Source organism: Ranitomeya variabilis, chromosome 4 (assembly GCF_051348905.1).
Source record: "Ranitomeya variabilis isolate aRanVar5 chromosome 4, aRanVar5.hap1, whole genome shotgun sequence".
Taxonomy (NCBI): Eukaryota; Metazoa; Chordata; class Amphibia; order Anura; family Dendrobatidae; genus Ranitomeya; species Ranitomeya variabilis.
The window spans coordinates 233,734,993-233,762,765 of NC_135235.1; the positions used below are offsets into that span (position 1 = coordinate 233,734,993).

Here is a 27,773-nt window from a genome sequence, read left to right on the forward strand (position 1 = left end):
AGGGCAGAAGAAGTCTGGTTGGCGCGGCTTAGCTCCATACACTTGTATTGAGTGAGGCAGCACCCACTAGACGGCCACATTACTAGACGGGATGCGGCCTTGCTCAATGCAAGTATATGGAACGAGGCCGCACCCACTTAAAGGATTCCTCCTGGGAATATGCATATCCCATACATCACCACCATTCCCGGCTCACAAACTGGCAAATCTCCGCAGCGCACAGTGTGTGCTCTGGTGGTTTCATTCATAAGCCTGCAGTCACACACAGTGACGGTAGACTTTTCATTTTAGACTGGACAACCCCTTTAAAACGAAAAAGGACAAAGATAAAAATGATATGGTGAAATGAAAGGGCAAAGACAATGTCAAGTATTAGACTTAGGTGACAAAGAGGCAATGGAACACAAAATAGAAAAACGATAAAGATGAGATGAAAGAGAAGAAGAACGAGAACAAGAAAAAGATGAGAGTGAGATGATAAACAGAGGACAATTATCTGGTGAGGCTGCAGACGTAAAAGACATGAAGAAGGGGAAAATGGAAGACCTTCAGCACAAAGATGAGGTTTAGATGGTGGACCTTGATGAGAAAAATTAGGGCGAGATGGTAGACCTAGAAGACAACTATGGGGGTGAGATGGAAGACTGAGAGGACAAAGATGAAGGTGAGCTGGTAGAAGGAAGGAAGGAAAACATGCGTGCGAGATGGTAGACCTAGAAGACAATGATGGGGGTGAGACGGAAGACTCAGAGGACAAACATGAAGGCGAGATGACACCAAGAGAGCAATAATAAAAGTGAGATGATAGACAGAGGACAAAGATGAAGGTAAGCTGGTAGAAGGAAGGAAGAATGATATGAAGGCGGGATGGCAGACATAGAAGACAACTATGGGGGTGAGATGGAAGACTCAAGAGGACAAAGATGAAGATGAACAGGTAGAAGGAAGGAAGATATGAGGGCGAGATGGCAGACAGAAGACAACTATGGGGGTGAGATGGAAGACAGAGGATGAAGATGAGCTGGTAGAAGGAAGGAAGATACGAGGGCGAGATGGCAGACGGAGAGGATAAAGATGATAGATGGTACAGGACAAAGATGATAATGAGACAAACATGATGGCGAGATAAAAGACCTAGAAGACCAAGATAAAGGGTGATGTGGTAAATGTAAAAAATGAGAGATTGTGGACCAAGAGCATGCAGATAAGGAAGAAGTGATCAATCTAAAGGACGAGCATGAGGTGGTATACCTAGAAGATAAAGATGAAGGAGAGTTAGTCAACCTACATTACAAAGGTAAGGATGATGGTCATACCAAGTAATAAATCCTGAGAAGAATAACATTGGTTGTGATGAAATAATGGACTCAAAGAACGAGACTTATTGAGGTGGTGGACTTAGCGCGTGAATAGAAAGGTTAAGACATCAGAGCTTTTACAGACGAATGCAAAAGGGACACGATCAGAAGATGCAGATGAAGGTGAGTGAGGACATGGAGTCTTCGGGACAAATCAGAACATTGTAATGGTGAATTTATCAGCGTGCGGAGCCTCCGGAGCGTCTAATTTTACCTGATGTCCCATTTCCATGTAACAAGGGTTTAATTATGAAACCATTCTGAAGGAAACTAAGTCAGATAGCGACTAATAATAGGAGACGTGGAAGATAAGCGATGGCCTCCAGGGGGATACATCTTGGTGGGTCACTGAATTTAACTTTAATTGGATGCTTGGCCGACGTGTTCTGCATTACAGAGATGAAAGCCAAAATGCACCAAGTGACCTAAAGATGGGGCGTGTGGGGTGAACACTGGATTCCTGGGACACAGGGAGTAAAGGGGTCCTGACGCGATGGAAAAGACAATGTTGAGCAATGGGGTTATCCATGAATCCAAGAAGGGCATCCACTGATTGTTGAATGGATACAATGCAAATGGTGGCCATGGGTGACAATACTCTTGTCCTTGGTGCCCCACTAACGATACAGCCGATTTTAATGCCCCTCGCTCCCACCTGACATGTGACTTGCACAATATAAACAGCCTCCGATTCGCTTCCACTGGAATCCTCCGGGCGAGAGTCGGATAGAGAAAGCTGGAAGACAAGGTGGGCAATCATTGCACGGTGGTCTCAGTCTATAGGGCAGCTTTACTGTACAGACTGGGCCAGAGCTTTCACTTACAGTCTGAATACAGCTCTTACCTGGATAGGGCCGTAGTTGACATTTTCATAGTGGTAGTGAGCGCAGTCCGCCAGCTTTACAAAGGGGCCACGTGTTACCCTAAATATAAATCATAAAATTACCGAACCGACAGGATCCCAACAATCTCCTGAAAATTACAAGAATTCTGCTCAGTGCTTCTATAATACAGAGAAGCTCAGGGGCAAAATAGTCAGAAGATCCGGGACCCTGCAATTTACCTTTTGCTCGGTCTCCCCTTGACGCCGGCAGGAGCAGCAGAAGAAATGAGCCGTCCGGAGCCCTCAGTGCCTGAATCCAGAGTGTCCGAGCCCCGAGCCTGCAGCACACAGCAGATTTATAGACTGATGGGCAAAGCAAATGGCTTCAGAACATTCAAAATTTATGTCAGTAACATTCTAAACCACTTTATACCAGCAGCAACCAGCGACCACGTCACAGCGAATCACATCCCACATGGCTGACAGCCCGAGGAGTACACCCAGTGCACACTACACGGGGGAAATCACAGCCCCCCACACTGCCCTGTATCCAAGAAACACCCAAACTGAGCACAGACAGCAGGATTCTAGCAGTTATACTTATATATAGGGGGCAGTATTATAGTAGTTATATTCTTATATATAGGGGGCAGTATTTTAGTAGTTATATTCTTATATATAGGGGGCAGTATTATAGTAGCTATATTCTTATATATAGGGGCAGTATTATAGTAGCTATATTCTTATACATATGGGCAGTATTATAGTAGTTATATTCTTGCATATAGGGGGCAGTATTATAGTAGTTATATTCTTGTACATAGGGGCAGTATTATAGTAGTTATATTCTTGTACATAGGGGCAGTATTATAGTAGTTATATTCTTGTACATATGGGGCAGTATTATAGTAGTTATATTCTTGTACATATGGGGCAGTATTATAGTAGTTATGTTCTTGTACATAGGGGCAGTATTATAGTAGTCATACTGTTGTACATAGGAGCAGTATTATATTAGTTATATTTTTGTACATAGGAGCAGTATTATAGTAGTTATATTCTTGTACATAGGGGCAGTATTATAGTAGTTATATTCTTATACATAGGAGCAGTATTATAGTAGTTATATTCTTGTACATAGGAGCAGTATTATAGTAGTTATATTCTTGTGCATAGGAGCAGTATTATATTAGTTATATTCTTGTACATAGGGAGCAGTATTATATTAGTTCTATTTTTGTACATAGGAGCAGTATTATAGTAGTTATATTCTTGTACATAGGGGGCAGTATTATAGTAGTTATATTCTTGTACATAGGGGTCAGTATTATAGTAGTTATATTCTTGTACATAGGAGCAGTATTATAGTATTATATTCTTACATATGGGGGCAGTATTATAGTAGTTATATTCATACATATATATTCTTGTACATAGGAGCAGTATTATATTAGTTATATTCTTGTACATAGGGAGCAGTATTATATTAGTTCTATTTTTGTACATAGGGGCAGTATTATAGTAGTTATTTTCTTGTACATAGGAGCAGTATTATATTCATACATATAGGGGCAGTATTATAGTAGTTATATTCTTGTACATAGGGAGCAGTATTATATTAGTTATATTCTTGTACATAGGAGCAGTATTATAGTAGTCATATTGTTGTACATAGGAGCAGTATTATAGTAGTTATATTCTTGTACATAGGGGCAGTATTATAGTAGTTATATTCTTAGGCCATGTTCACACTTTGCGGGTTTTACCGCGGATCCGCAGCGTTTCTGCAGCTGCGGGTCCGCAGCAGTTTCCATTGCGTTTACATTTACATGTAAACCCTATGGAAACCGCAATCCACTGTGCACATGCTGCGGGAAAAACCGCGCAGAAACGCAGCGGTTTACATTCCGCAGCATGTCACTTCTTTTGTGCAGAATCGCTGCGATTCTGCACACATAGGAATGCATTGATCTGCTTACTTCCCGCATGGGGCTGTGCCCACGATGCGGGAAGTAAGCAGATAATGTGCAGATGGTACCCGGGGTGGAGGAGAGGAGACTCTCCTCCAGGCCCTGGGAACCATATTAGGGTAAAAAAAATAGAATTAAAATAAAAAATAATGATATACTCACCTCTCAGCGCTGCGCTGCCGTCCGGTTGCAGGGTTGCTGTGCGAGCAGGGCCTGAGATGACGTCGCGGTCACATGACCGTGAAGTCAGCATCTTTGGAACCGGACCGCCGCGTGCAGCACTGAGGAGATCGGGACGTCAGAGGGTGAGTATAACCATTTTTTATTATTTTTAACATTACTATTGATGCTGCATATTGCTGCATATGCAGCATCAATAGTATAGGAGTAAACCCGCAGCGGAAACCGCAAAACAAACCGCGATAAATCTGCAGGGATAACTGCAGCGGTTTTGCCCTGCAGATTTATCAAATCCGCTGCGGGAGAACCCGCAGAGGACCCCGCAAAGTGTGCATATAGCCTCATACATAGGAGCAGTATTATAGTAGTTATATTCTTGTACATAGGAGCAGTATTATAGTAGTTATATTCTTGTACATAGGAGCAGTATTAGGCTACGTGCACACGCTGCAGATTTTGCTGCGGATCCGCAGTGTTTCCGCAGCAGTTTCCCATGAGTTTACATTACAATCTAAACTTATGGGAAACAGAAAACGCTGTACCCATGCAGCGGGAAAAAACACGCAGAAACGCAGTGGTTTACATCCTGCAGCATGTCAATTCTTTCTGCGGATTCCGCAGTTGTTTTACACCTGCTCCAATAGTAAACCGCAGGTGTAAAACCGCAGTGAAATCCGCAGAAAAAAACGCAGTAAATCCGCGATAACTCTGCAGCAAAAACGCAGCGTTTTTGCCCTGCAGATTTATCAAATCCGCAGAGGACAATTATACGTGTGCACATACCCTTACAGTAGTGATATTCTTGTACATAGGAGCAGTATTATAGTAGTTATATTCTTGTACATAGGGGGCAGTATTATAGTAGTTATATTCTTGTACATAGGAGCAGTATTATAGTAGTTATATTCTTGTACATAGGAGCAGTATTATAGTAGTTATATACTTATACATAGGGCCAGTATTATAGTAGTTATATTCTTGTACATAGGGGCAGTATTATAGTAGTTATATTCTTGTACATAGGAGCAGTATTACACTAGTTATATTCTTGTACATAGGAGGAGTATTATAGTAGTTATATTCTTGTACATAGGGGGCAGTATTATAGTAGTTATATTCTTGTACATAGGGGCAGTATTATAGTAGTTATATACTTATACATAGGGGCAGTATTATAGTAGTTATATACTTATACATAGGGCCAGTATTCTAGTAGTTATATTCTTGTACATAGGGGCAGTATTATAGTAGTTATATTCTTGTACATAGGAGCAGTATTATAGTAGTTATATTCTTGCACATAGGGGGCAGTATTATAGTAGTTATATCCTTGTACATAGGGGGCAGTATTATAGTAGGTATATTCTTGTACATAGGAGCAGTATTATAGTAGTTATATTCTTGTACATAGGGGCAGTATTATAGTAGTTATATTCTTGTACATAGGAGCAGTATTATAGTAGTATATTCTTGTACATAGGGGGCAGTATTATAGTAGTTATATTCTTGTACATAGGAGCAGTATTATAGTAGTATATTCTTGTACACAGGGGCAGTAACAAGTGTTGACTCCCGTTCTGTTCCTGTCGTGACTGTGGATTATAATGTTATGGTACGCGGCATCGCTCTTTAAGTCGCATTCTTCGCCGCTGTCTCTTTTAGAACGCACTTTAAACAAAAAACTATTTTTACCCTTTCTGTGCGTTTCTATAGAAACTGAAGACATCGCCGATTTACGGATCAAATCCCTCTTGCGAACAAACTATGAGACATTATCCTGAAACTATACAGCCATGGTGAACGCTGCCAGCGACCCGCCTCAAGGACACATAGATGGAGTGCAGCTTGTGGACTTCATATAAAATTACACATGAGCATAACCCACTATATACAGGCCGACCAAAGCGCACATAGTAACCAATCACGTCGCACCTTTCATTATCCAGAGAGACTTTAAAAGACAAAAGCTGCAATCTGATTGGTTGCTATGGGCTTCTCTTCCTGACTATAGAAACCAATAAAATCACTGCTTTCATTATCAAACCTGCCTCTCAAGCATGAGAGCTGCAATCTGATTGGTGTATTTTTTTTACCTGTACAAGTTTTGATAAATTTTGATCAGTTTCCACCATTCAGCGTCACAGTATATTAACAGGAATAATAGGCAGCCCCATGTCTCTGAGAGAAGCTTCCATAGTGGTGCTGTCCAGAGCAGCCAATCAGAGTTCAGCTTTCATTTTGTAAAGTGCTCTGATGAGACGAAACAACAGCTCTGATTGGTTGCACGGGAAAAGAAAGGCGTAAAATGGCAAACGGTTGCTATAGGCAACGGGGGCCATATTGATTTCTCTCACACGCCGATTTTGTATAATACGGGTGTCTCATACTTTACTTTGGGGCCTCCCTTAGCAGGAATTTACCTCAGGGGCCATTACATAGCAGTCATCTTACATTTTCATCGATATTTGAGAAATGCGACCGTCGAAAAAGTCTTCTAATCCAGTATTAATCTCTAGGATTTGTCACGTTGAGGTCCAATCTAGGCCTTCTATGGCAACCAAACAACAGCGGCGGCCATTTTGTCAGCGTCACTAGTCCTACATATCTGCTGTAACGGGGGGCGTTTTAGGCCGGACCGTCAGTCAATTTTCAACATTGTGCTTCACGTTTCATATAAAAGGCGCTCGCTCGTCTGCTATAATCCGTATACAAGGCCGGGTTGCGCTGTTTTCGGTTGCTACGGTAGCCAGATGATCGAAAACGCGACATGGAAACGCTGCATCGTGGCGACTGCCGCCAGAACGAGATTTTTCACATCGGCCCCAGGACGCAGATCGCGGCATTTACGTTACCTCATTTTTTTTGCAGCTATTTAAAGACTGAAGTGCATCGGACGAGAAGACTGATTTATTTATTTCAAAGAAATGTGGCGCACTTCACACATAATGAAAGAGCAATTAGAGACGAGACGGGACCGAGCGGTTCTGACTCATCCAGGCCTGGACTCCACATTGCTCTGCAGGTGTCCTGTGTACCTGGCGCAGCGCAACCTGCATGGATGGACAAGACATCAGCTCGATCCTCAGACCGCTCCTGACAGAGACACACGCTGCCATGAGGAAATCTGCTGCCATTAAAAAGGGTCATGGCTATAGTTCCGTGGTAGGTATCACTGCATGATGGGAATACTCCACAAGACCTGCCGCATAGAGGATCAGCCTGTTCACTGGGAGTGCACCACAAGACCCACCGTCTACCAGGAACTAGAATGCTTTAGTGGAGGAGATTGAAGAGTTAATAAAGGTTTGTTAACCAGATTGCTGTCCCTATAATTATCCCTTATCTCAGTGCTCCACAGATGGCTACAACTTTTTCTCCATCATTATATGTACTGGTCAGACATTCTGGTCCCTGCTGGTGAAAGAGTCATCTTCCTGTGCTGAGAGCTAAAGCTAAGTGGTTGGAGGTGGAGGTGTGTGTGTGTGTGTGTTTATCTCCTGTTCTCATTATTCCTCCTTATCCTCCTCCCTATTGTTGGTTAGTGCTTTTCTATACTAGAGGTTTTCTGATTTGTCTTTTTATTGTTTTTATATAGCGCTAACATATTCCGCAGCGCTTTACAGTTTGCACACATTATCATCGCTGTCCCCGATGGGGCTCACAATCTAGAAATGTCTTGTTTACCTTATATTTCTGTCCCATATCTTCTCATGGGGCGGGGACAGGTCAGGGGTTAACAGGAGCATTGTAAGGTCGAAGACTCAGGCCTCTCTACCATCAAGAGTACCCCGGGACAGTAACACGGTAGTTAGGGTCCCAGTTCTAATAATAATAATAATAATAATTTTATTTGTATAGCGCCAACATATTCCGCAGCGCTTTACAAATTATAGAGGGGACTTGTACAGACAATAGACATTACAGCATAACAGAAATCACAGTTCAAAATAGATACCAAGAGGAATGAGGGCCCTGCTGCTCGCAAGCTTACAAACTATGAGGAAAAGGGGAGACACGAGAGGTGGATGGTAACAATTGCTTTAGTTATTCAGACCAGCCATAGTGTAAGGCTCGGGTGTTCATGTAAAGCTGCATGAACCAGTTAACTGCCTAAGTATGTAGCAGTACAGACACAGAGGCTATTAACTGCATGAAGTGTATGAGAACATGATGCGAGGAACCTGATTATGTGTTTTTTTTTTTTTAATGGGCCACACAGGGATAGTTAGGTTAATGAGTTGAGGCGGTAGGCCAATCTGAACAAATGAGTTTTTAGGGCGCGCTTAAAACTGTGGGGATTGGGGAGTAATCATATTAACCTAGGTAGTGCATTCCAAAGAGTCGGCGCAGCACGTGTAAAGTCTTGGAGACGGGAGTGGGAGGTTCTGATTATTGAGGATGCTAACCTCAGGTCATTAGCGGAGCGGAGGGCACGGGTAGGTTGGTAGACTGAGACCAGAGAGGAAATGTAGGGTGGTGCTGAGCCATGGAGTGCTTTGTGGATGAGGGTAGTAGTTTTGTACTGGATTCTGGAGTGGATGGGTAGCCAGTGTAATGACTGGCACAAGGTAGAGGCATCGGTGTAACGGTTGGTGAGGAATATGATCCTGGCAGCAGCATTCAGGACAGATTGGAGCGGGGAGTTTGGTAAGAGGGAAACCGATTAGTAGAGAGTTACAATAGTCATGACGAGAATGAATAAGTGAAATAGTAAGAGTTTTTGCAGTGTCGAAAGTAAGAAAAGGGCGAATTCTAGCAATGTTTTTGAGATGCAGATAAGAAGAGCGAGCCAGTGATCGGATGTGGGGGGTGAATGAAAGCTCCGAATCAAGTATGACCCCAAGGCAGCGGGCATGTTGCTTTGGAGTAATGGTGGAACCGCACACGGAGATGGCAATGTCAGGCAAAGGTAGGTTAATAGAGGGAGAGAACACGAGGAGTTCAGTTTTTGACAGGTTCAGTTTCAGATAGAGGGAGGACATGATGTTAGAAACAGCGGTAAGACAATCACTGGTGTTTTCTAAAAAGGTCGGCGTGATAACAGGAGAAGAAGTGTATAATTGGGTGTCGTCAGCATAGAGATGGTACTGGAAACCAGATCTACTGATTGTTTGTCCAATAGGGGCAGTATACAAAGAAGAGGAGGGGGCCTAGGACTGATCCTTGAGGAACCCCAACAGTAAGGGGAAGGTGAGAGGAGGAGGAACCAGCAAAAGATACAGTGAAGGAGCGGTCAGAGAGATAGGAGGAGAACCAGGAGAGAACGGTGTCCTTGAGGCCGATGGAGCGGAGCATAGTGAGGAGGAGCTGATGATCCACAGTGTCGAATGCTGCGGACAGATCCAGGAGAATTACCATGGAGTAGTGGCTATTAGATTTAGCTGTTAGTAGGTCATTAGAGACTTTAGTGAGGGCAGTTTCAGTAGAGTGTAAAGAGCGGAAACCAGATTGAAGAGGGTCGAGAAGAGAGTTATCTGAGAGATAGCGGGTAAGACGGGAGTGGACCAGGCGTTCGAGGAGTTTGGAGATGAAGGGAAGATTAGAGACAGGTCTATAATTAGTGGCACAGTTTTGATCGAGGGATGGTTTTTTAAGTAATGGATGTATGATGGCATGCTTAAACGAGGATGGAAAAATACCGGAAGTGAGAGAAAGGTTGAATATTTTTGTTAAGTGAGAGGTGACAGCCGGGGAAAGGGACTGGAGGAGATGTGACGGAATGGGGTCACTGGTGCAAGTGGTTGGGCGAGAAGATGCAAGGAGCCTGATTACTTCTTCTTCTGTAACTGGTTCAAAGTCAGAGAGTCAACTAGATGCAGTGGGGGAGGGAGGACAGTGCCTGGTATGAAGAGATTGGGAGATGATTTCCTGTCGAATGTGGTCAATTTTTTCTTTGAAGTAATTGGCCAGATCCTCAGCGCGGAGATCCGTGGTTGGGGCCTGCACTCTTGGGTTGAGTAGGGACTGGAAAGTGTCAAAGAGACGTTTAGGGTTATTGGATAGTGAGGTGATGAGGGTGTTGAAATAGGTTTGTTTGGAGAGGTAAAGGGCAGAGTTGTATGTTTTTAGCATGAACTTATAATGGATGAAATCTTCGGGTAGATTAGATTTTCTCCACAGACGTTCGGCGCACCTGGAGCACCGCTGCAGGAAACGTGTTTGCAAAGTGTGCCACGGTTGTCGCTGTCTGTGCCAAGTTGTTCTATGTATAGGAGGTGCAGCTTCATCCAGGGCACTTTGCAGGGTTTCATTGTAATGCTTCAGTGCAGAATCAGGACATGAGATGGAGGAGATTGGGGCCAATGAGGACTGCAAGTTCTTCATAAGTTTCTGGGTGTTAATGGCCTGTATGTTTCTATAAGTGTGGAAAGTGGGGGTGACCTGAGCGGGATGGCAGTTCTTGATAGAGAATGAAAGAAGGTTGTGGTCAGAGAGCGGGAGAGGGGAGTTTGTGAAATCATCCACTGAGCAAAGCTGGGAGAAGACCAAGTCAAGGGAGTTTCCATCTTCATGTGTTGGAGAGTTAGTATGCTGCGAGAGGCCGAAAGAGGAGGTTAGAGATAAAAGGTGAGAAGCAGATGGTGAGAGGGGAGAAGCAACGGGGATGTTGAAATCACCCATGATAAGGGTGGGGGTGTCACGGGAGAGAAAGTGTGGAAGCCAGGTGGCAAAGTGATCCAGGAACTTATGAGAGGGGCCGGGTGGACGATACACCACCGCCACTCGCATGGAGAAAGGGATGTAGAGTCTGACAGCATGGACCTCAAACGAAGGGAAGACAAGGGAGGGTACTTGGGGAATAACTTGGAAGGTACATTTGGGTGAAAGGAGCAGACCAACGCCTCCACCTACTCTGTTGTCCAATCTTGGGGTATGAGAAAGGTGTAGTCCACCATATGAAAGAGCAGCAACAGCGGTGGTGTCTGACTGCTGGATCCAGGTTTCAGTAAGAGCCAAGAGGTTAAGAAAATTAGAAAGGAAGAAGTCATGGATGAAGGAGAGTTTATTACACACGGAGCGAGAAGTCCAAAGGGCACAATTCAAAGAGACAGAAGATATGCATGGAATATTAATAAGGTTAGAGGGGTTTCTGAGTGTAGCAGTTGGGAGATTTGACTGGCTATAACATGGGGGGCCGGGGTTGGGAGAGATGTCTCCAGCGACTAGGAGAAGGAGGAAAGAAAGAGTGAGCAGATGGTTAAGTGATTTGTGACAGCGTCTCTTATGTTGGATGGTGGGACTGAATGGATCTGCACTGTTAAGCTGTGTGAACAGAGCATGAGTGCTATACATAGGAGAGGCAAGGACAGAGGGGCCGATATGGATGGAGTGTAGAAAGTTAATGCAAGGGCGGTGAAAGTGTGTGAATGCAGCAGCCAGGATATAGATTATACAAGTACATATGGTGAGTATTTGTTCTGTTCCAAATGAACAGGGAATATATTTAGATTGTCTTTACCTGTCTCCTGCCCTGTCTGCCATGTTATAACTGCCAGCACTTAGAAAAAGTACTTTGAATAAATGTACACGAATAATAGTGTACGAATGCACCCCTGCACGAATGCTTCCCCAAGCTATGTCTACATTTATAGAAGGCTAGCTCTTAGATCTCACTTTCTTTTCTTTTTTTCCCCCTCTCATTTGCAATCAATCTAACTCAGTTGAGACAGCAGGACACAATAAATGTAGTGAACAGATAAACAAATGTCCAGGTCTACATGGATCAGAAACCGCTTTGAAACAATTATGTGATCTCTCTGCATAAGGGCAAGCAGAAGTGAGTTAAATATCTATAAACAAAAACAATTGCATACTAAGATGGCTAACAAATATAGATATAAGCAGGATTCAATGCCGAAGATAGAATGACTCAGATACCATTCAGGCTGCTTGCTGTCAGGGACTGGAGCAATAGACATGCAGGGCATTTCAATTCAGCGAATGAATGATAAGTTTACCATTCAGGCTGCTTGCTGTCAGAGACTGGAGCAATAGACATGCAGGGTATTTCAGTTCAGAGAATGAATGATAAGTTTACCTGTATGAAGAGAGAAGAGATGCTTGTTATATACTACCATGTTATAACTGGGGACAGTTTGGGGACAGTTTGAGGCCCCTATTCCTTCCCTTAGACCGTGACATCAGCACTCTGGTGATCTCGATATTCTGCAAAGTCTGAGCCGCTATCGTAAGAAAATAGCTTGTGATTAGCGCAGGAAGGAAAATGGAGCAAAACCACCTGTGCGTCATATTCACTGGATGTCGCACCGATGCGGCATGAGACCGTCACGTATAATGGCTGCTCTCTACTGAACTGCCCACACATCTATAGGGCACCCATGAAAAAACGGCACGTCTGCACCCACTAAACATAGCTGGGGGTTTAGCAAGTATTGGAATGTAAATTGCACTTTAATGAACTTGATCCAATTACAGGTAGAGACTTCAAGATGAGGAAACTCACAGACAGGCTCTAGCAAAAGGCTCACTATGGCCACCAGTGTCCTGCAATAGGGTCTGGGGTCAGAGGAAAACCTCATCTTCAGCCCTGACATTAACTCCTCACAATTCACCCTGATAACAGAGAGCAATAGACTGTACTCTCCTCCCCCAGTAATGGCTGATAACACAGAGCAATAGATTGTAGCCATATCCCAAGCAGGATATGACTGATAAAAGAAAACAACAGTCCCCATTCAGGGGCTCCACTAACGGTTGTGTTACCAGCTGGCTGTTTGTCTCTAGCTAGGACAATCACTCTCACCATTGTCACCCCCTGAGCTGAGCGCAGGAACAGCCATCTCCATGGTAACGTGCCCCACCATAGTCATGGCCGTGAAGCTCAGGGTGGGAATTCGGCGAGGGGCTGGGGACGAGGAGGAGGGCTCTGGCTTTTGTTATGGTAATGGCCATGGACACAGTGATCCAGTGTGATGTCGGCCGCGCTCCCACCATACTAATCATCTGCCGGAGACCCAGAATTGGGGTCACCCCCTGCTGCCCGTCCTAAACGCTCAGTGTCAGGGGTCCGTCATATAGTGTCACAGACATACTCATTCTTGAGGAGTCCCCCAACCCCAGGAGCTGACACTCTACCACAAACATCAACATAACAGTCCACGCTGCACCGTCACAACCACAGCCTGAACAGCTGCCAGCAATCACAACATCCGATCGTAAGTCCCTATCTGCAGAGCATCGCTCCCACCTCCATTTATCCAGCACTCGTCTGCAGAACATCGCTCCCTTTCATCCAGCATTCGTCCGCAGAGCATCGTTCCCATTTATCCAGCAACTGTTTGCAGAGCATCGCTCCCATCCCTATTTACCCAGCACTCGTCCGCAGACCATCGCTCCCATCCCCATTTTTCCAGCACTCATCCGTAGAGCATTGCTCCCATCCCCATTTATCCAGCACTAGTCTATAGAGCATAGCTCCCATTTATCCAGCACTCGTTTATAGACCCTCGCTCCCATCCCCATTTATCCAGCACTTGTCCACTGAGCATCGCTCCCATCCCCATTTATCCAGCACTTGTCCACTGAGCATAGATCCCATTTATCCAGCACTCGTCCATAGACCATCGCTCCCATCCCCATTTATCCAGCACTCGTCTATAGAGCATCGCCCCAATCCCTATTTATCCAGCACTCGTCCATAGAGCATCGCTCCCATCCCCATTTATCCAGCACTCGTCCATAGAGCATCGCTCCCATCCCCATTTATCCAGCACTTGTCCATAGAGCATCGCTCGTATCACCATTTATCCAGCACTCTTCCATACAGCAGTGCTCCCATCCCCATTTATCCAGCACTTGTCTGTGGAGCATAGCTCCTATTTATCCAGCACACGTCCATAGAGCATCGCTCCCATCCCCATTTATCCAGCACTCGTCCATAGAGCATTGCTTCCATCCCCATTTATCCAGCACTCGTCCATAGAGCATCGCTCCCATCCCCATTTATCCAGCACTCGTCCATAGAGCATCGCTCCCATCCCCATTTATCCAGCACTCGTCTATCGCTCCCATCCCCCATTTATCCAGCACTTGTCCATAGAGCATTGCTCCCATCCCCATTTATCCATCACTCGTCCATGGAGCATCGCTTCCGACCCATTTACTCCACACTCGTCCGCAGACCATAGCTTCCATTTATCCAGCACTCGTCCATAGAGCATCGCCCCATCCCCATTTATCCAGCACTCATCCATAAAGCATTGCTCACATCCCCATTTATCCAGCGCTCGTCCATAGAGCATCGCTCCCATCCCTATTTATCCAGCGCTCGTCCATACAGCATTGCCCACATCCCCATTTACCCAGCACTTGTCCATAGAGCATCGCTCGTATCACCATTTATCCAGCACTCGTCCATACAGCAGTGCTCCCATCCCCATTTATCCAGCACTTGTCTGTGGAGCATAGCTCCTATTTATCCAGCACACGTCCATAGAGCATCGCTCCCATCCCCATTTATCCAGCACTCGTCCATAGAGCATCGCTCCCATCCCCATTTATCCAGCACTTGTCCATAGAGCATCGCTCCCATCCCCATTTATCCAGCACTCGTCTATCGCTCCCATCCCCCATTTATCCAGCACTCGTCCATAGAGCATTGCTCCCATCCCCAGTTATCCAGCACTCGTCCATAGAGCATCGCTCCCATCCCCATTTATCCATCACTCGTCCATAGAGCATTGCTTCCGACCCATTTACTCCGCACTCGTCCACAGACCATAGCTTCCATTTATCCAGCACTCATCCATAGAGCATCGCCCCAATCCCCATTTATCCAGCACTCATCCATAAAGCATTGCTCACATCCCCATTTATCCAGCGCTCGTCCATAGAGCATCGCTCCCATCCCTATTTATCCAGCGCTCGTCCATACAGCATTGCCCACATCCCTATTTATCCAGCGCTCGTCCATACAGCATTGCCCACATCCCCATTTACCCAGCACTTGTCCATAGAGCATCGCTCGTATCACCATTTATCCAGCACTCGTCCATACAGCAGTGCTCCCATCCCCATTTATCCAGCACTTGTCTGTGGAGCATAGCTCCTATTTATCCAGCACACGTCCATAGAGCATCACTCCCATCCCCATTTATCCAGCACTCGTCCATAGAGCATTGCTTCCATCCCCATTTATCCAGTACTCGTCCATAGAGCATCGCTCCCATCCCCATTTATCCAGCACTTGTCCATAGAGCATCGCTCCCATCCCCCATTTATCCAGCACTCGTCCATAGAGCATTGCTCCCATCCCCAGTTATCCAGCACTCGTCCATAGAGCATCGCTCCCATCCCCATTTATCCATCACTCGTCCATAGAGCATTGCTTCCGACCCATTTACTCCGCACTCATCCGCAGACCATAGCTTCCATTTATCCAGCACTCGTCCATAGAGCATCGCCCCAATCCCCATTTATCCAGCACTCATCCATAAAGCATTGCTCACATCCCCATTTATCCAGCGCTCGTCCATAGAGCATCGCTCCCATCCCTATTTATCCAGCGCTCGTCCATACAGCATTGCCCACATCCCCATTTATCCAGCGCTCGTCCATAGAGCATCGCTCCCATCCCCATTTATCCAGCACTCCTCCATAGAGCATCGCTCCAATCCCCATTTATCCAGCACTCGTCTATAGAGCATCGCTCCCATCCCCATTTATCTAGCACTTGCCCATAGAGCATCGCCCCATCCCCATTTATACAGCACTTGTCCGTAGAGCATTGCTCCCATCTCCATTTATCCAGTACTCGTCCATAGAGCATCGATCCCATCCCCATTTATCCAGCACTCGTCCATAGAGCATCGCTCCCATCCCCATTTTTCCAGCACTCGCCCATAGAGCATCGCTCCCGTCCCCATTTATCCAGCACTTGTCCATAGAGCATCACTCCCATCCATATTTATCCAGCACTCGTCCATAGAGCATAGCTTCCATTTATCCAGCACTTGTCCATAGAGCATCGCTCCCGACCCATTTATCCAGCACCCGTCTATAGAGCATCGCTCCCATCCCCGTTTATCCAGCACTCGTCTATAGAGCATCGCTCCCATCCCCATTTATACAGCACTTGTCCATAGAACATCACTCCCATCCCCATTTATCCAGCACTCGTCCATAGACCATTGCTCCGTTCCCCATTTATCCAGCACTCGTCCATAGAGCATCGCTCCCATCCCCATTTATCCAGCACTCGCCCATAGAGCATCGCTCCCATCCCCATTTATCCAGCACTCGTCTGCAGAGAATCGCTCCCGACCTCACTTACCCAGCACTCGTCTGCAGAGCATAGCTTCCATTTATCCAGCACTCGTCCATAGAGCATCGCTCCCGACCCATTTATCCAGCACTCGTCTACAGAGCATCGCTCCCAACCCCATTTATACAGCATTCGTGCACAGAGCATTGCTCCCATCCACATTTATCCAGCACTCCTCCATAGAGCATCGCTCCCATCCCCATTTATCCAGTACTCGTCTATCGCTCCCATCCCCATTTATCCAGTACTCGTCTATCGCTCCCATCCCCATTTATCCAGTACTCGTCTATCGCTCCCATCCCCATTTATCCAGTACTCGTCTATCGCTCCCATCCCCATTTATCCAGTACTCGTCTATCGCTCCCATCCCCATTTATCCAGTACTCGTCTATCGCTCCCATCCCCATTTATCCAGAACTCGTCCACAGAGCATCGCTCCCATTTATCAATGTTCCTCAGCCCACTCTCTGTGCAGAGCATCGCAGCCCTGACATATGATCTTTGGCAGCGCCGATGATGGCACCGGACCCGATGATGACGGCCATGTGCGGCTCCTCCATACGGCCGGCCCCGTCATGCAGCACGGAGGAGCCGCCGCCACCCACAACAAAGGCGAGCAGCCTGCACCGGCCGGCCCCGGTACTCACCACCATCTTGCTGCCGGGAGCTCAGCGGGCCGTGTGGGGGCGCTCTCGCTCTGCTCGATCCATAGCGCCCTTTCTCCTGTAGACAGATGACGATTCCCGGCTCCGGTCAGACGGTCTCTGTCCCCCGGGGTCTCCGTGCTCCGGTCAGGCGGTCTCTGTGCCCCGGGGTCTCCGTGCTCCGGTCAGGCGGTCTCTGTCCCCCGGGGTCTCCGTGCTCCGGTCAGGCGGTCCCTGTCCCCCGGGGTCTCCGTGCTCCGGTCAGGCGGTCCTTGTCCCCCGGGGTCTCCGTGCTCCGGTCAGGCGGTCCCTGTCCCCCGGGGTCTCCGTGCTCCGGTCAGGCGGTCCCTGTCCCCGGGGGTCTCTCTCCGCGCACCCACCCCATAGTGTCTCTATTGCTGACAGTCTGTCTCGTTACATTGTCCCAGTTCAGACCGCGGGCAGCAGGATCCGAGCGCTAAAGAGGGGGAGACGGAGAACATTCTGCAACATTTACACCTTGATGGGATTCGGACCCCCCTAAACCAATGATGAGGGGGTCGTATCTGTGTTCCCCCACTGAGGGGTCCGGCGTTGAACACCCTACTGAGAGCTGGACGCAAACACCATATGGTTCCTGCACCGGCCTCCCCCGCAACCTGGCAAATGGTAGAATCCATTCAGGTGCAAAGACAATGGTCCAATGTGAGCTGGAGCGCGGCAGTCCCATGTCCAGTCCCATGTAAATCTGTGTACACAGGAAGGCGGAGAACGGAGCAGCACGGTGGAAAAACTCAGGGGGCACTTACTTTACTGGAAAGCCACGAACAGCTATTATCTAACCTGAGAATACTGGGGAAAATGCACAAAGCGAGGCGGAAACAGCAAATATTTACCGAGAGGAGAAACAATGTATCAATATAATAATAATAACACTACAGTGCACACAGCGAGGTATAATGTATCAGTGTAATAATAATAATAACACTACAGTGTACACAGCGAGGTATAATGTATCAGTGTAATAATAATAATAATAATAACACTACAGTGTACACAGCGAGGTATAATGTATCAGTGTAATAATAATAATAATAATAACACTACAGTGTACACAGCGAGGTATAATGTATCAGTGTAATAATAATAATAACACTACAGTGTACACAGCGAGGTATAATGTATCAATATAATAATAATAACACTACAGTGCACACAGCGGGGTATAATGTATCAGTGTAATAATAATAATAACACTACAGTGTACACAGCGGGGTATAATGTATCAGTGTAATAATAATAATAACACTACAGTGCACACAGCGGGGTATAATGTATCAGTGTAATAATAATAATAACACTACAGTGCACACAGCGAGGTATAATGTATCAGTGTAATAATAATAATAATAATAACACTACAGTGTACACAGCGGGGTATAATGTATCAGTGTAATAATAATAATAACACTACAGTGTACACAGCGAGGTATAATGTATCAATATAATAATAATAACACTACAGTGCACACAGCGGGGTATAATGTATCAGTGTAATAATAATAATAACACTACAGTGTACACAGCGGGGTATAATGTATCAGTGTAATAATAATAATAACACTACAGTGCACACAGCGGGGTATAATGTATCAGTGTAATAATAATAATAACACTACAGTGTACACAGCGGGGTATAATGTATCAGTGTAATAATAATAATAACACTACAGTGCACACAGCGGGGTATAATGTATCAGTGTAATAATAATAATAACACTACAGTGCACACAGCGGGGTATAATGTATCAGTGTAATAATAATAATAACACTACAGTGTACACAGCGAGGTATAATGTATCAGTGTAATAATAATAATAACACTACAGTGCACACAGCGGGGTATAATGTATCAGTGTAATAATAATAATAATAACACTACAGTGTACACAGCGAGGTATAATGTATCAGTGTAATAATAATAATAACACTACAGTGCACACAGCGGGGTATAATGTATCAGTGTAATAATAATAATAATAACACTACAGTGTACACAGCGAGGTATAATGTATCAGTGTAATAATAATAATAACACTACAGTGTACACCGAGGTATAATGTATCAGTGTAATAATAATAATAATACTACAGTGTACACAGCGGGGTATAATGTATCAGTGTAATAATAATAATAATACTACAGTGCACACAGCGGGGTATAATGTATCAGTGTAATAATAATAATAATAACACTACAGTGTACACAGCAGGGTATAATGTATCAGTGTAATAATAATAATAACACTACAGTGTACACAGCGAGGTATAATGTATCAGTGTAATAATAATAACACTACAGTGTACACAGCGAGGTATAATGTATCAGTGTAATAATAATAATAATAACACTACAGTGTACACAGCGGGGTATAATGTATCAGTGTAATAATAATAATAACACTACAGTGCACACAGCGGGGTATAATGTATCAGTGTAATAATAATAATAACACTACAGTGTACACAGCGAGGTATAATGTATCAGTGTAATAATAATAATAATAACACTACAGTGTACACAGCGGGGTATAATGTATCAGTGTAATAATAATAATAATAACACTACAGTGTACACAGCGAGGTATAATGTATCAGTGTAATAATAATAATAATAACACTACAGTGTACACCGAGGTATAATGTATCAGTGTAATAATAATAATAATAACACTACAGTGCACACAGCGAGGTATAATGTATCAGTGTAATAATAATAACACTACAGTGTACACAGCGGGGTATAATGTATCAGTGTAATAATAATAACACTACAGTGTACACAGCGGGGTATAATGTATCAGTGTAATAATAATAATAACACTACAGTGTACACAGCGAGGTATAATGTATCAGTGTAATAATAATAATAACACTACAGTGTACACACCGAGGTATAATGTATCAGTGTAATAATAATAATAACACTACAGTGTACACAGCGAGGTATAATGTATCAGTGTAATAATAATAATAACACTACAGTGCACACAGCGAGGTATAATGTATCAGTGTAATAATAATAATAACACTACAGTGTACACAGCGAGGTATAATGTATCAGTGTAATAATAATAATAACACTACAGTGTACACAGCGAGGTATAATGTATCAGTGTAATAATAATAATAACACTACAGTGTACACAGCGGGGTATAATGTATCAGTGTAATAATAATAATAACACTACAGTGTACACAGCGAGGTATAATGTATCAGTGTAATAATAATAATAATAACACTACAGTGTACACAGCGGGGTATAATGTATCAGTGTAATAATAATAATAACACTACAGTGTACACAGCGAGGTATAATGTATCAGTGTAATAATAATAATAACACTACAGTGCACACAGCGAGGTATAATGTATCAGTGTAATAATAATAATAACACTACAGTGTACACAGCGAGGTATAATGTATCAATATAATAATAATAACACTACAGTGTACACAGCGGGGTATAATGTATCAGTGTAATAATAATAATAACACTACAGTGTACACAGCGGGGTATAATGTATCAGTGTAATAATAATAATAACACTACAGTGTACACAGCGAGGTATAATGTATCAGTGTAATAATAATAATAACACTACAGTGTACACAGCGGGGTATAATGTATCAGTGTAATAATAATAACACTACAGTGTACACAGCGAGGTATAATGTATCAGTGTAATAATAATAATAATAACACTACAGTGCACACAGCGGGGTATAATGTATCAGTGTAATAATAATAATAACACTACAGTGTACACAGCGAGGTATAATGTATCAGTGTAATAATAATAATAATAACACTACAGTGTACACAGCGGGGTATAATGTATCAGTGTAATAATAATAATAATAACACTACAGTGTACACAGCGAGGTATAATGTATCAGTGTAATAATAATAACACTACAGTGTACACAGCGAGGTATAATGTATCAGTGTAATAATAATAATAACACTACAGTGTACACAGCGGGGTATAATGTATCAGTGTAATAATAATAATAATAACACTACAGTGTACACAGCGGGGTATAATGTATCAGTGTAATAATAACAATAACACTACAGTGTACACAGCGGGGTATAATGTATCAGTGTAATAATAATAATAACACTACAGTGTACACAGCGGGGTATAATGTATCAGTGTAATAATAATAATAACACTACAGTGCACACAGCGAGGTATAATGTATCAGTGTAATAATAATAATAACACTACAGTGTACACAGCGGGGTATAATCTATCAGTGTAATAATAATAATAATAACACTACAGTGTACACAGCGGGGTATAATGTATCAGTGTAATAATAACAATAACACTACAGTGTACACAGCGGGGTATAATGTATCAGTGTAATAATAATAATAACACTACAGTGTACACAGCGGGGTATAATGTATCGGTGTAATAATAATAATAACACTACAGTGTACACAGCGAGGTATAATGTATCAGTGTAATAATAATAATAACACTACAGTGCACACAGCGAGGTATAATGTATCAGTGTAATAATAATAATAACACTACAGTGTACACAGCGGGGTATAATGTATCAGTGTAATAATAATAACACTACAGTGTACACAGCGAGGTATAATGTATCAGTGTAATAATAATAATAATAACACTACAGTGTACACAGCGGGGTATAATGTATCAGTGTAATAATAATAATAACACTACAGTGTACACAGCGAGGTATAATGTATCAGTGTAATAATAATAATAACACTACAGTGTACACAGCGGGGTATAATGTATCAGTGTAATAATAATAATAACACTACAGTGCACACAGCGAGGTATAATGTATCAGTGTAATAATAATAATAACACTACAGTGTACACAGCGAGGTATAATGTATCAGTGTAATAATAATAATAACACTACAGTGTACACAGCGAGGTATAATGTATCAGTGTAATAATAATAATAACACTACAGTGTACATAGCGAGGTATAATGTATCAGTGTAATAATAATAATAATAATAACACTACAGTGTACACAGCGAGGTATAATGTATCAGTGTAATAATAATAATAACACTACAGTGTACACAGCGAGGTATAATGTATCAGTGTAATAATAATAATAACACTACAGTGTACACAGCGAGGTATAATGTATCAGTGTAATAATAATAATAACACTACAGTGTACACAGCGAGGTATAATGTATCAGTGTAATAATAATAATAACACTACAGTGTACACAGCGGGGTATAATGTATCAGTGTAATAATAATAATAACACTACAGTGTACACAGCGAGGTATAATGTATCAGTGTAATAATAACAATAACACTACAGTGTACACAGCGAGGTATAATGTATCAGTGTAATAATAATAATAACACTACAGTGTACACAGCGGGGTATAATGTATCAGTGTAATAATAATAATAACACTACAGTGTACACAGCGAGGTATAATGTATCAGTGTAATAATAATAATAACACTACAGTGTACATAGCGAGGTATAATGTATCAGTGTAATAATAATAATAATAATAACACTACAGTGTACACAGCGAGGTATAATGTATCAGTGTAATAATAATAATAACACTACAGTGTACACAGCGAGGTATAATGTATCAGTGTAATAATAATAATAACACTACAGTGTACACAGCGAGGTATAATGTATCAGTGTAATAATAATAATAACACTACAGTGTACACAGCGAGGTATAATGTATCAGTGTAATAATAATAATAACACTACAGTGTACACAGCGGGGTATAATGTATCAGTGTAATAATAATAATAACACTACAGTGTACACAGCGAGGTATAATGTATCAGTGTAATAATAATAATAACACTACAGTGTACACAGCGAGGTATAATGTATCAGTGTAATAATAATAATAACACTACAGTGTACACAGCGGGGTATAATGTATCAGTGTAATAATAATAATAACACTACAGTGTACACAGCGAGGTATAATGTATCAGTGTAATAATAATAATAACACTACAGTGTACACAGCGGGGTATAATGTATCAGTGTAATAATAATAACACTACAGTGTACACAGCGAGGTATAATGTATCAGTGTAATAATAATAATAACACTACAGTGTACACAGCGGGGTATAATGTATCAGTGTAATAATAATAATAACACTACAGTGTACACAGCGAGGTATAATGTATCAGTGTAATAATAATAATAACACTACAGTGCACACAGCGAGGTATAATGTATCAGTGTAATAATAATAATAACACTACAGTGTACACAGCGGGGTATAATGTATCAGTGTAATAATAATAATAATAACACTACAGTGTACACAGCGGGGTATAATGTATCAGTGTAATAATAATAATAACACTACAGTGCACACAGCGAGGTATAATGTATCAGTGTAATAATAATAACACTACAGTGTACACAGCGGGGTATAATGTATCAGTGTAATAATAATAATAATAACACTACAGTGTACACAGCGGGGTATAATGTATCAGTGTAATAATAATAATAACACTACAGTGTACACAGCGGGGTATAATGTATCAGTGTAATAATAATAATAACACTACAGTGTACACAGCGAGGTATAATGTATCAGTGTAATAATAATAATAATAACACTACAGTGTACACAGCGGGGTATAATGTATCAGTGTAATAATAATAATAACACTACAGTGCACACAGCGAGGTATAATGTATCAGTGTAATAATAATAATAACACTACAGTGTACACAGCGGGGTATAATGTATCAGTGTAATAATAATAACACTACAGTGTACACAGCGAGGTATAATGTATCAGTGTAATAATAATAATAACACTACAGTGTACACAGCGGGGTATAATGTATCAGTGTAATAATAATAATAACACTACAGTGTACACAGCGAGGTATAATGTATCAGTGTAATAATAATAATAACACTACAGTGTACACAGCGGGGTATAATGTATCAGTGTAATAATAATAATAACACTACAGTGTACACAGCGAGGTATAATGTATCAGTGTAATAATAATAATAACACTACAGTGTACACAGCGAGGTATAATGTATCAGTGTAATAATAATAATAACACTACAGTGTACACAGCGGGGTATAATGTATCAGTGTAATAATAATAATAACACTACAGTGTACACAGCGAGGTATAATGTATCAATATAATAATAATAACACTACAGTGTACACAGCGGGGTATAATGTATCAGTGTAATAATAATAATAACACTACAGTGCACACAGCGAGGTATAATGTATCAGTGTAATAATAATAATAACACTACAGTGTACACAGCGGGGTATAATGTATCAGTGTAATAATAATAATAACACTACAGTGTACACAGCGAGGTATAATGTATCAGTGTAATAATAATAATAACACTACAGTGTACACAGCGGGGTATAATGTATCAGTGTAATAATAATAATAACACTACAGTGTACACAGCGAGGTATAATGTATCAATATAATAATAATAACACTACAGTGTACACAGCGGGGTATAATGTATCAGTGTAATAATAATAATAACACTACAGTGTACACAGCGAGGTATAATGTATCAGTGTAATAATAATAATAATAACACTACAGTGTACACAGCGAGGTATAATGGATCAGTGTAATAATAATAATAACACTACAGTGTACACAGCGAGGTATAATGTATCAGTGTAATAATAATAATAACACTACAGTGTACACAGCGGGGTATAATGTATCAGTGTAATAATAATAATAACACTACAGTGTACACAGCGAGGTATAATGTATCAATATAATAATAATAACACTACAGTGTACACAGCGGGGTATAATGTATCAGTGTAATGATAATAATAATAACACTACAGTGTACACAGCGAGGTATAATGTATCAGTGTAATAATAATAATAACACTACAGTGTATACAGCGAGGTATAATGTATCAGTGTAATAATAATAATAACACTACAGTGTACACAGCGGGGTATAATGTATCAGTGTAATAATAATAATAATAACACTACAGTGTATACAGCGAGGTATAATGTATCAGTGTAATAATAATAATAACACTACAGTGTATACAGCGAGGTATAATGTATCAGTGTAATAATAATAATAACACTACAGTGTATACAGCGAGGTATAATGTATCAGTGTAATAATAATAATAACACTACAGTGTACACAGCGAGGTATAATGGATCAGTGTAATAATAATAATAATAACACTACAGTGTACACAGCGGGGTATAATGTATCAGTGTAATAATAATAATAATAACACTACAGTGTACACAGCGGGGTATAATGTATCAGTGTAATAATAATAATAATAACACTACAGTGTACACCGAGGTATAATGTATCAGTGTAATAATAATAATAATAATAACACTACAGTGTACACCGAGGTATAATGTATCAGTGTAATAATAATAATAATAATAATAATAATAATAATAACACTACAGTGTACACAGCGAGGTATAATGTATCAGTGTAATAATAATAATAACACTACAGTGTACACAGCGAGGTATAATGTATCAGTGTAATAATAATAATAACACTACAGTGTACACAGCGAGGTATAATGTATCAGTAATAATAATAATAATAACACTACAGTGTACACCGAGGTATAATGTATCAGTGTAATAATAATAATAATAATAACACTACAGTGTACACAGCGAGGTATAATGTATCAGTGTAATAATAATAATAATAATAACACTACAGTGTACACAGCGAGGTATAATGTATCAGTGTAATAATAATAATAACACTACAGTGTACACAGCGAGGTATAATGTATCAGTGTAATAATAATAATAATAATAACAACACTACAGTGTACACAGCGAGGTATAATGTATCGGTGTAATAATAATAATAATAATAACACTACAGTGTACACAGCGAGGTATAATGTATCAGTGTAATAATAATAATAACACTACAGTGTACACAGCGAGGTATAATGTATCAGTGTAATAATAATAATAATAATAATAACAACACTACAGTGTACACAGCGAGGTATAATGTATCGGTGTAATAATAATAATAATAATAATAATAACACTACAGTGTACACAGCGAGGTATAATGTATCAGTGTAATAATAATAATAATAATAACACTACAGTGTACACAGTGAGGTATAATGTATCAGTGTAATAATAATAATAACACTACAGTGTACACAGCGAGGTATAATGTATCAGTGTAATAATAATAATAACACTACAGTGTACACCGAGGTATAATGTATCAGTGTAATAATAATAATAATAATAATAATACTACAGTGTACACAGCGAGGTATAATGTATCAGTGTAATAATAATAATAACACTACAGTGTACACAGCAAGGTATAATGTATCAGTGTAATAATAATAATAATAATAATAATAACACTACAGTGTACACAGCGAGGTATAATGTATCAGTGTAATAATAATAATAATAATAATAATAATAATAATAATAATAATAACACTACAGTGTACACAGCGGGGTATAATGTATCAGTGTAATAATAATAATAACACTACAGTGTACACAGCGGGGTATAATGTATCAGTGTAATAATAATAATAACACTACAGTGTACACAGCGAGGTATAATGTATCAGTGTAATAATAATAATAATAACAACACTACAGTGTACACCGAGGTATAATGTATCAGTGTAATAATAATAATAATAATAATAATAATAACACTACAGTGTACACAGCGGGGTATAATGTATCAGTGTAATAATAATAATAATAACACTACAGTGTACACAGCGGGGTATAATGTATCAGTGTAATAATAATAATAACACTACAGTGTACACAGCGAGGTATAATGTATCAGTGTAATAATAATAATAATACTACAGTGTACACAGCGGGGTATAATGTATCAGTGTAATAATAATAATAACACTACAATGTACACAGCGGGGTATAATGTATCAGTGTAATAATAATAATAACACTACAGTGTACACAGCGGGGTATAATGTATCAGTGTAATAATAATAACACTACAATGTACACAGCGGGGTATAATGTATCAGTGTAATAATAATAATAACACTACAGTGTACACAGCGGGGTATAATGTATCAGTGTAATAATAATAATAACACTACAGTGTACACAGCGAGGTATAATGTATCAGTGTAATAATAATAATAACACTACAGTGTACACAGCGGGGTATAATGTATCAGTGTAATAATAATAATAACACTACAGTGTACACAGCGGGGTATAATGTATCAGTGTAATAATAATAATAACACTACAGTGTACACAGCGGGGTATAATGTATCAGTGTAATAATAATAATAACACTACAGTGTACACAGCGAGGTATAATGTATCAATATAATAATAATAACACTACAGTGTACACAGCGGGGTATAATGTATCAGTGTAATAATAA

The 27,773-nt window shown here is 41.1% G+C and overlaps 1 protein-coding gene across 6 annotated transcripts in view; it reads right to left on the reverse strand.

Annotated features, from left to right (window-relative positions):
• ARHGAP33 (Rho GTPase activating protein 33) overlaps positions 1–27,773 on the reverse strand; it is an 80,759-nt gene that overhangs the window by 43,597 nt on the left and 9,389 nt on the right. For 3 of the 6 annotated variants that reach the window (XM_077260224.1, XM_077260221.1, XM_077260222.1), the window contains exons 3-5: positions 2,422–2,519; positions 2,203–2,281; positions 2,014–2,094 (exon numbers count right to left, since the gene is read on the reverse strand). In XM_077260224.1, the coding sequence (XP_077116339.1) occupies positions 2,014–2,094; positions 2,203–2,281; positions 2,422–2,519 (258 nt within the window). Of the gene's footprint in view, positions 1–2,013; positions 2,095–2,202; positions 2,282–2,421; positions 2,520–6,424; positions 6,501–17,261; positions 17,401–27,773 lie in introns of those variants that run through there. The other 3 variants (XM_077260226.1, XM_077260225.1, XM_077260223.1) reach the window with 2 other exon arrangements.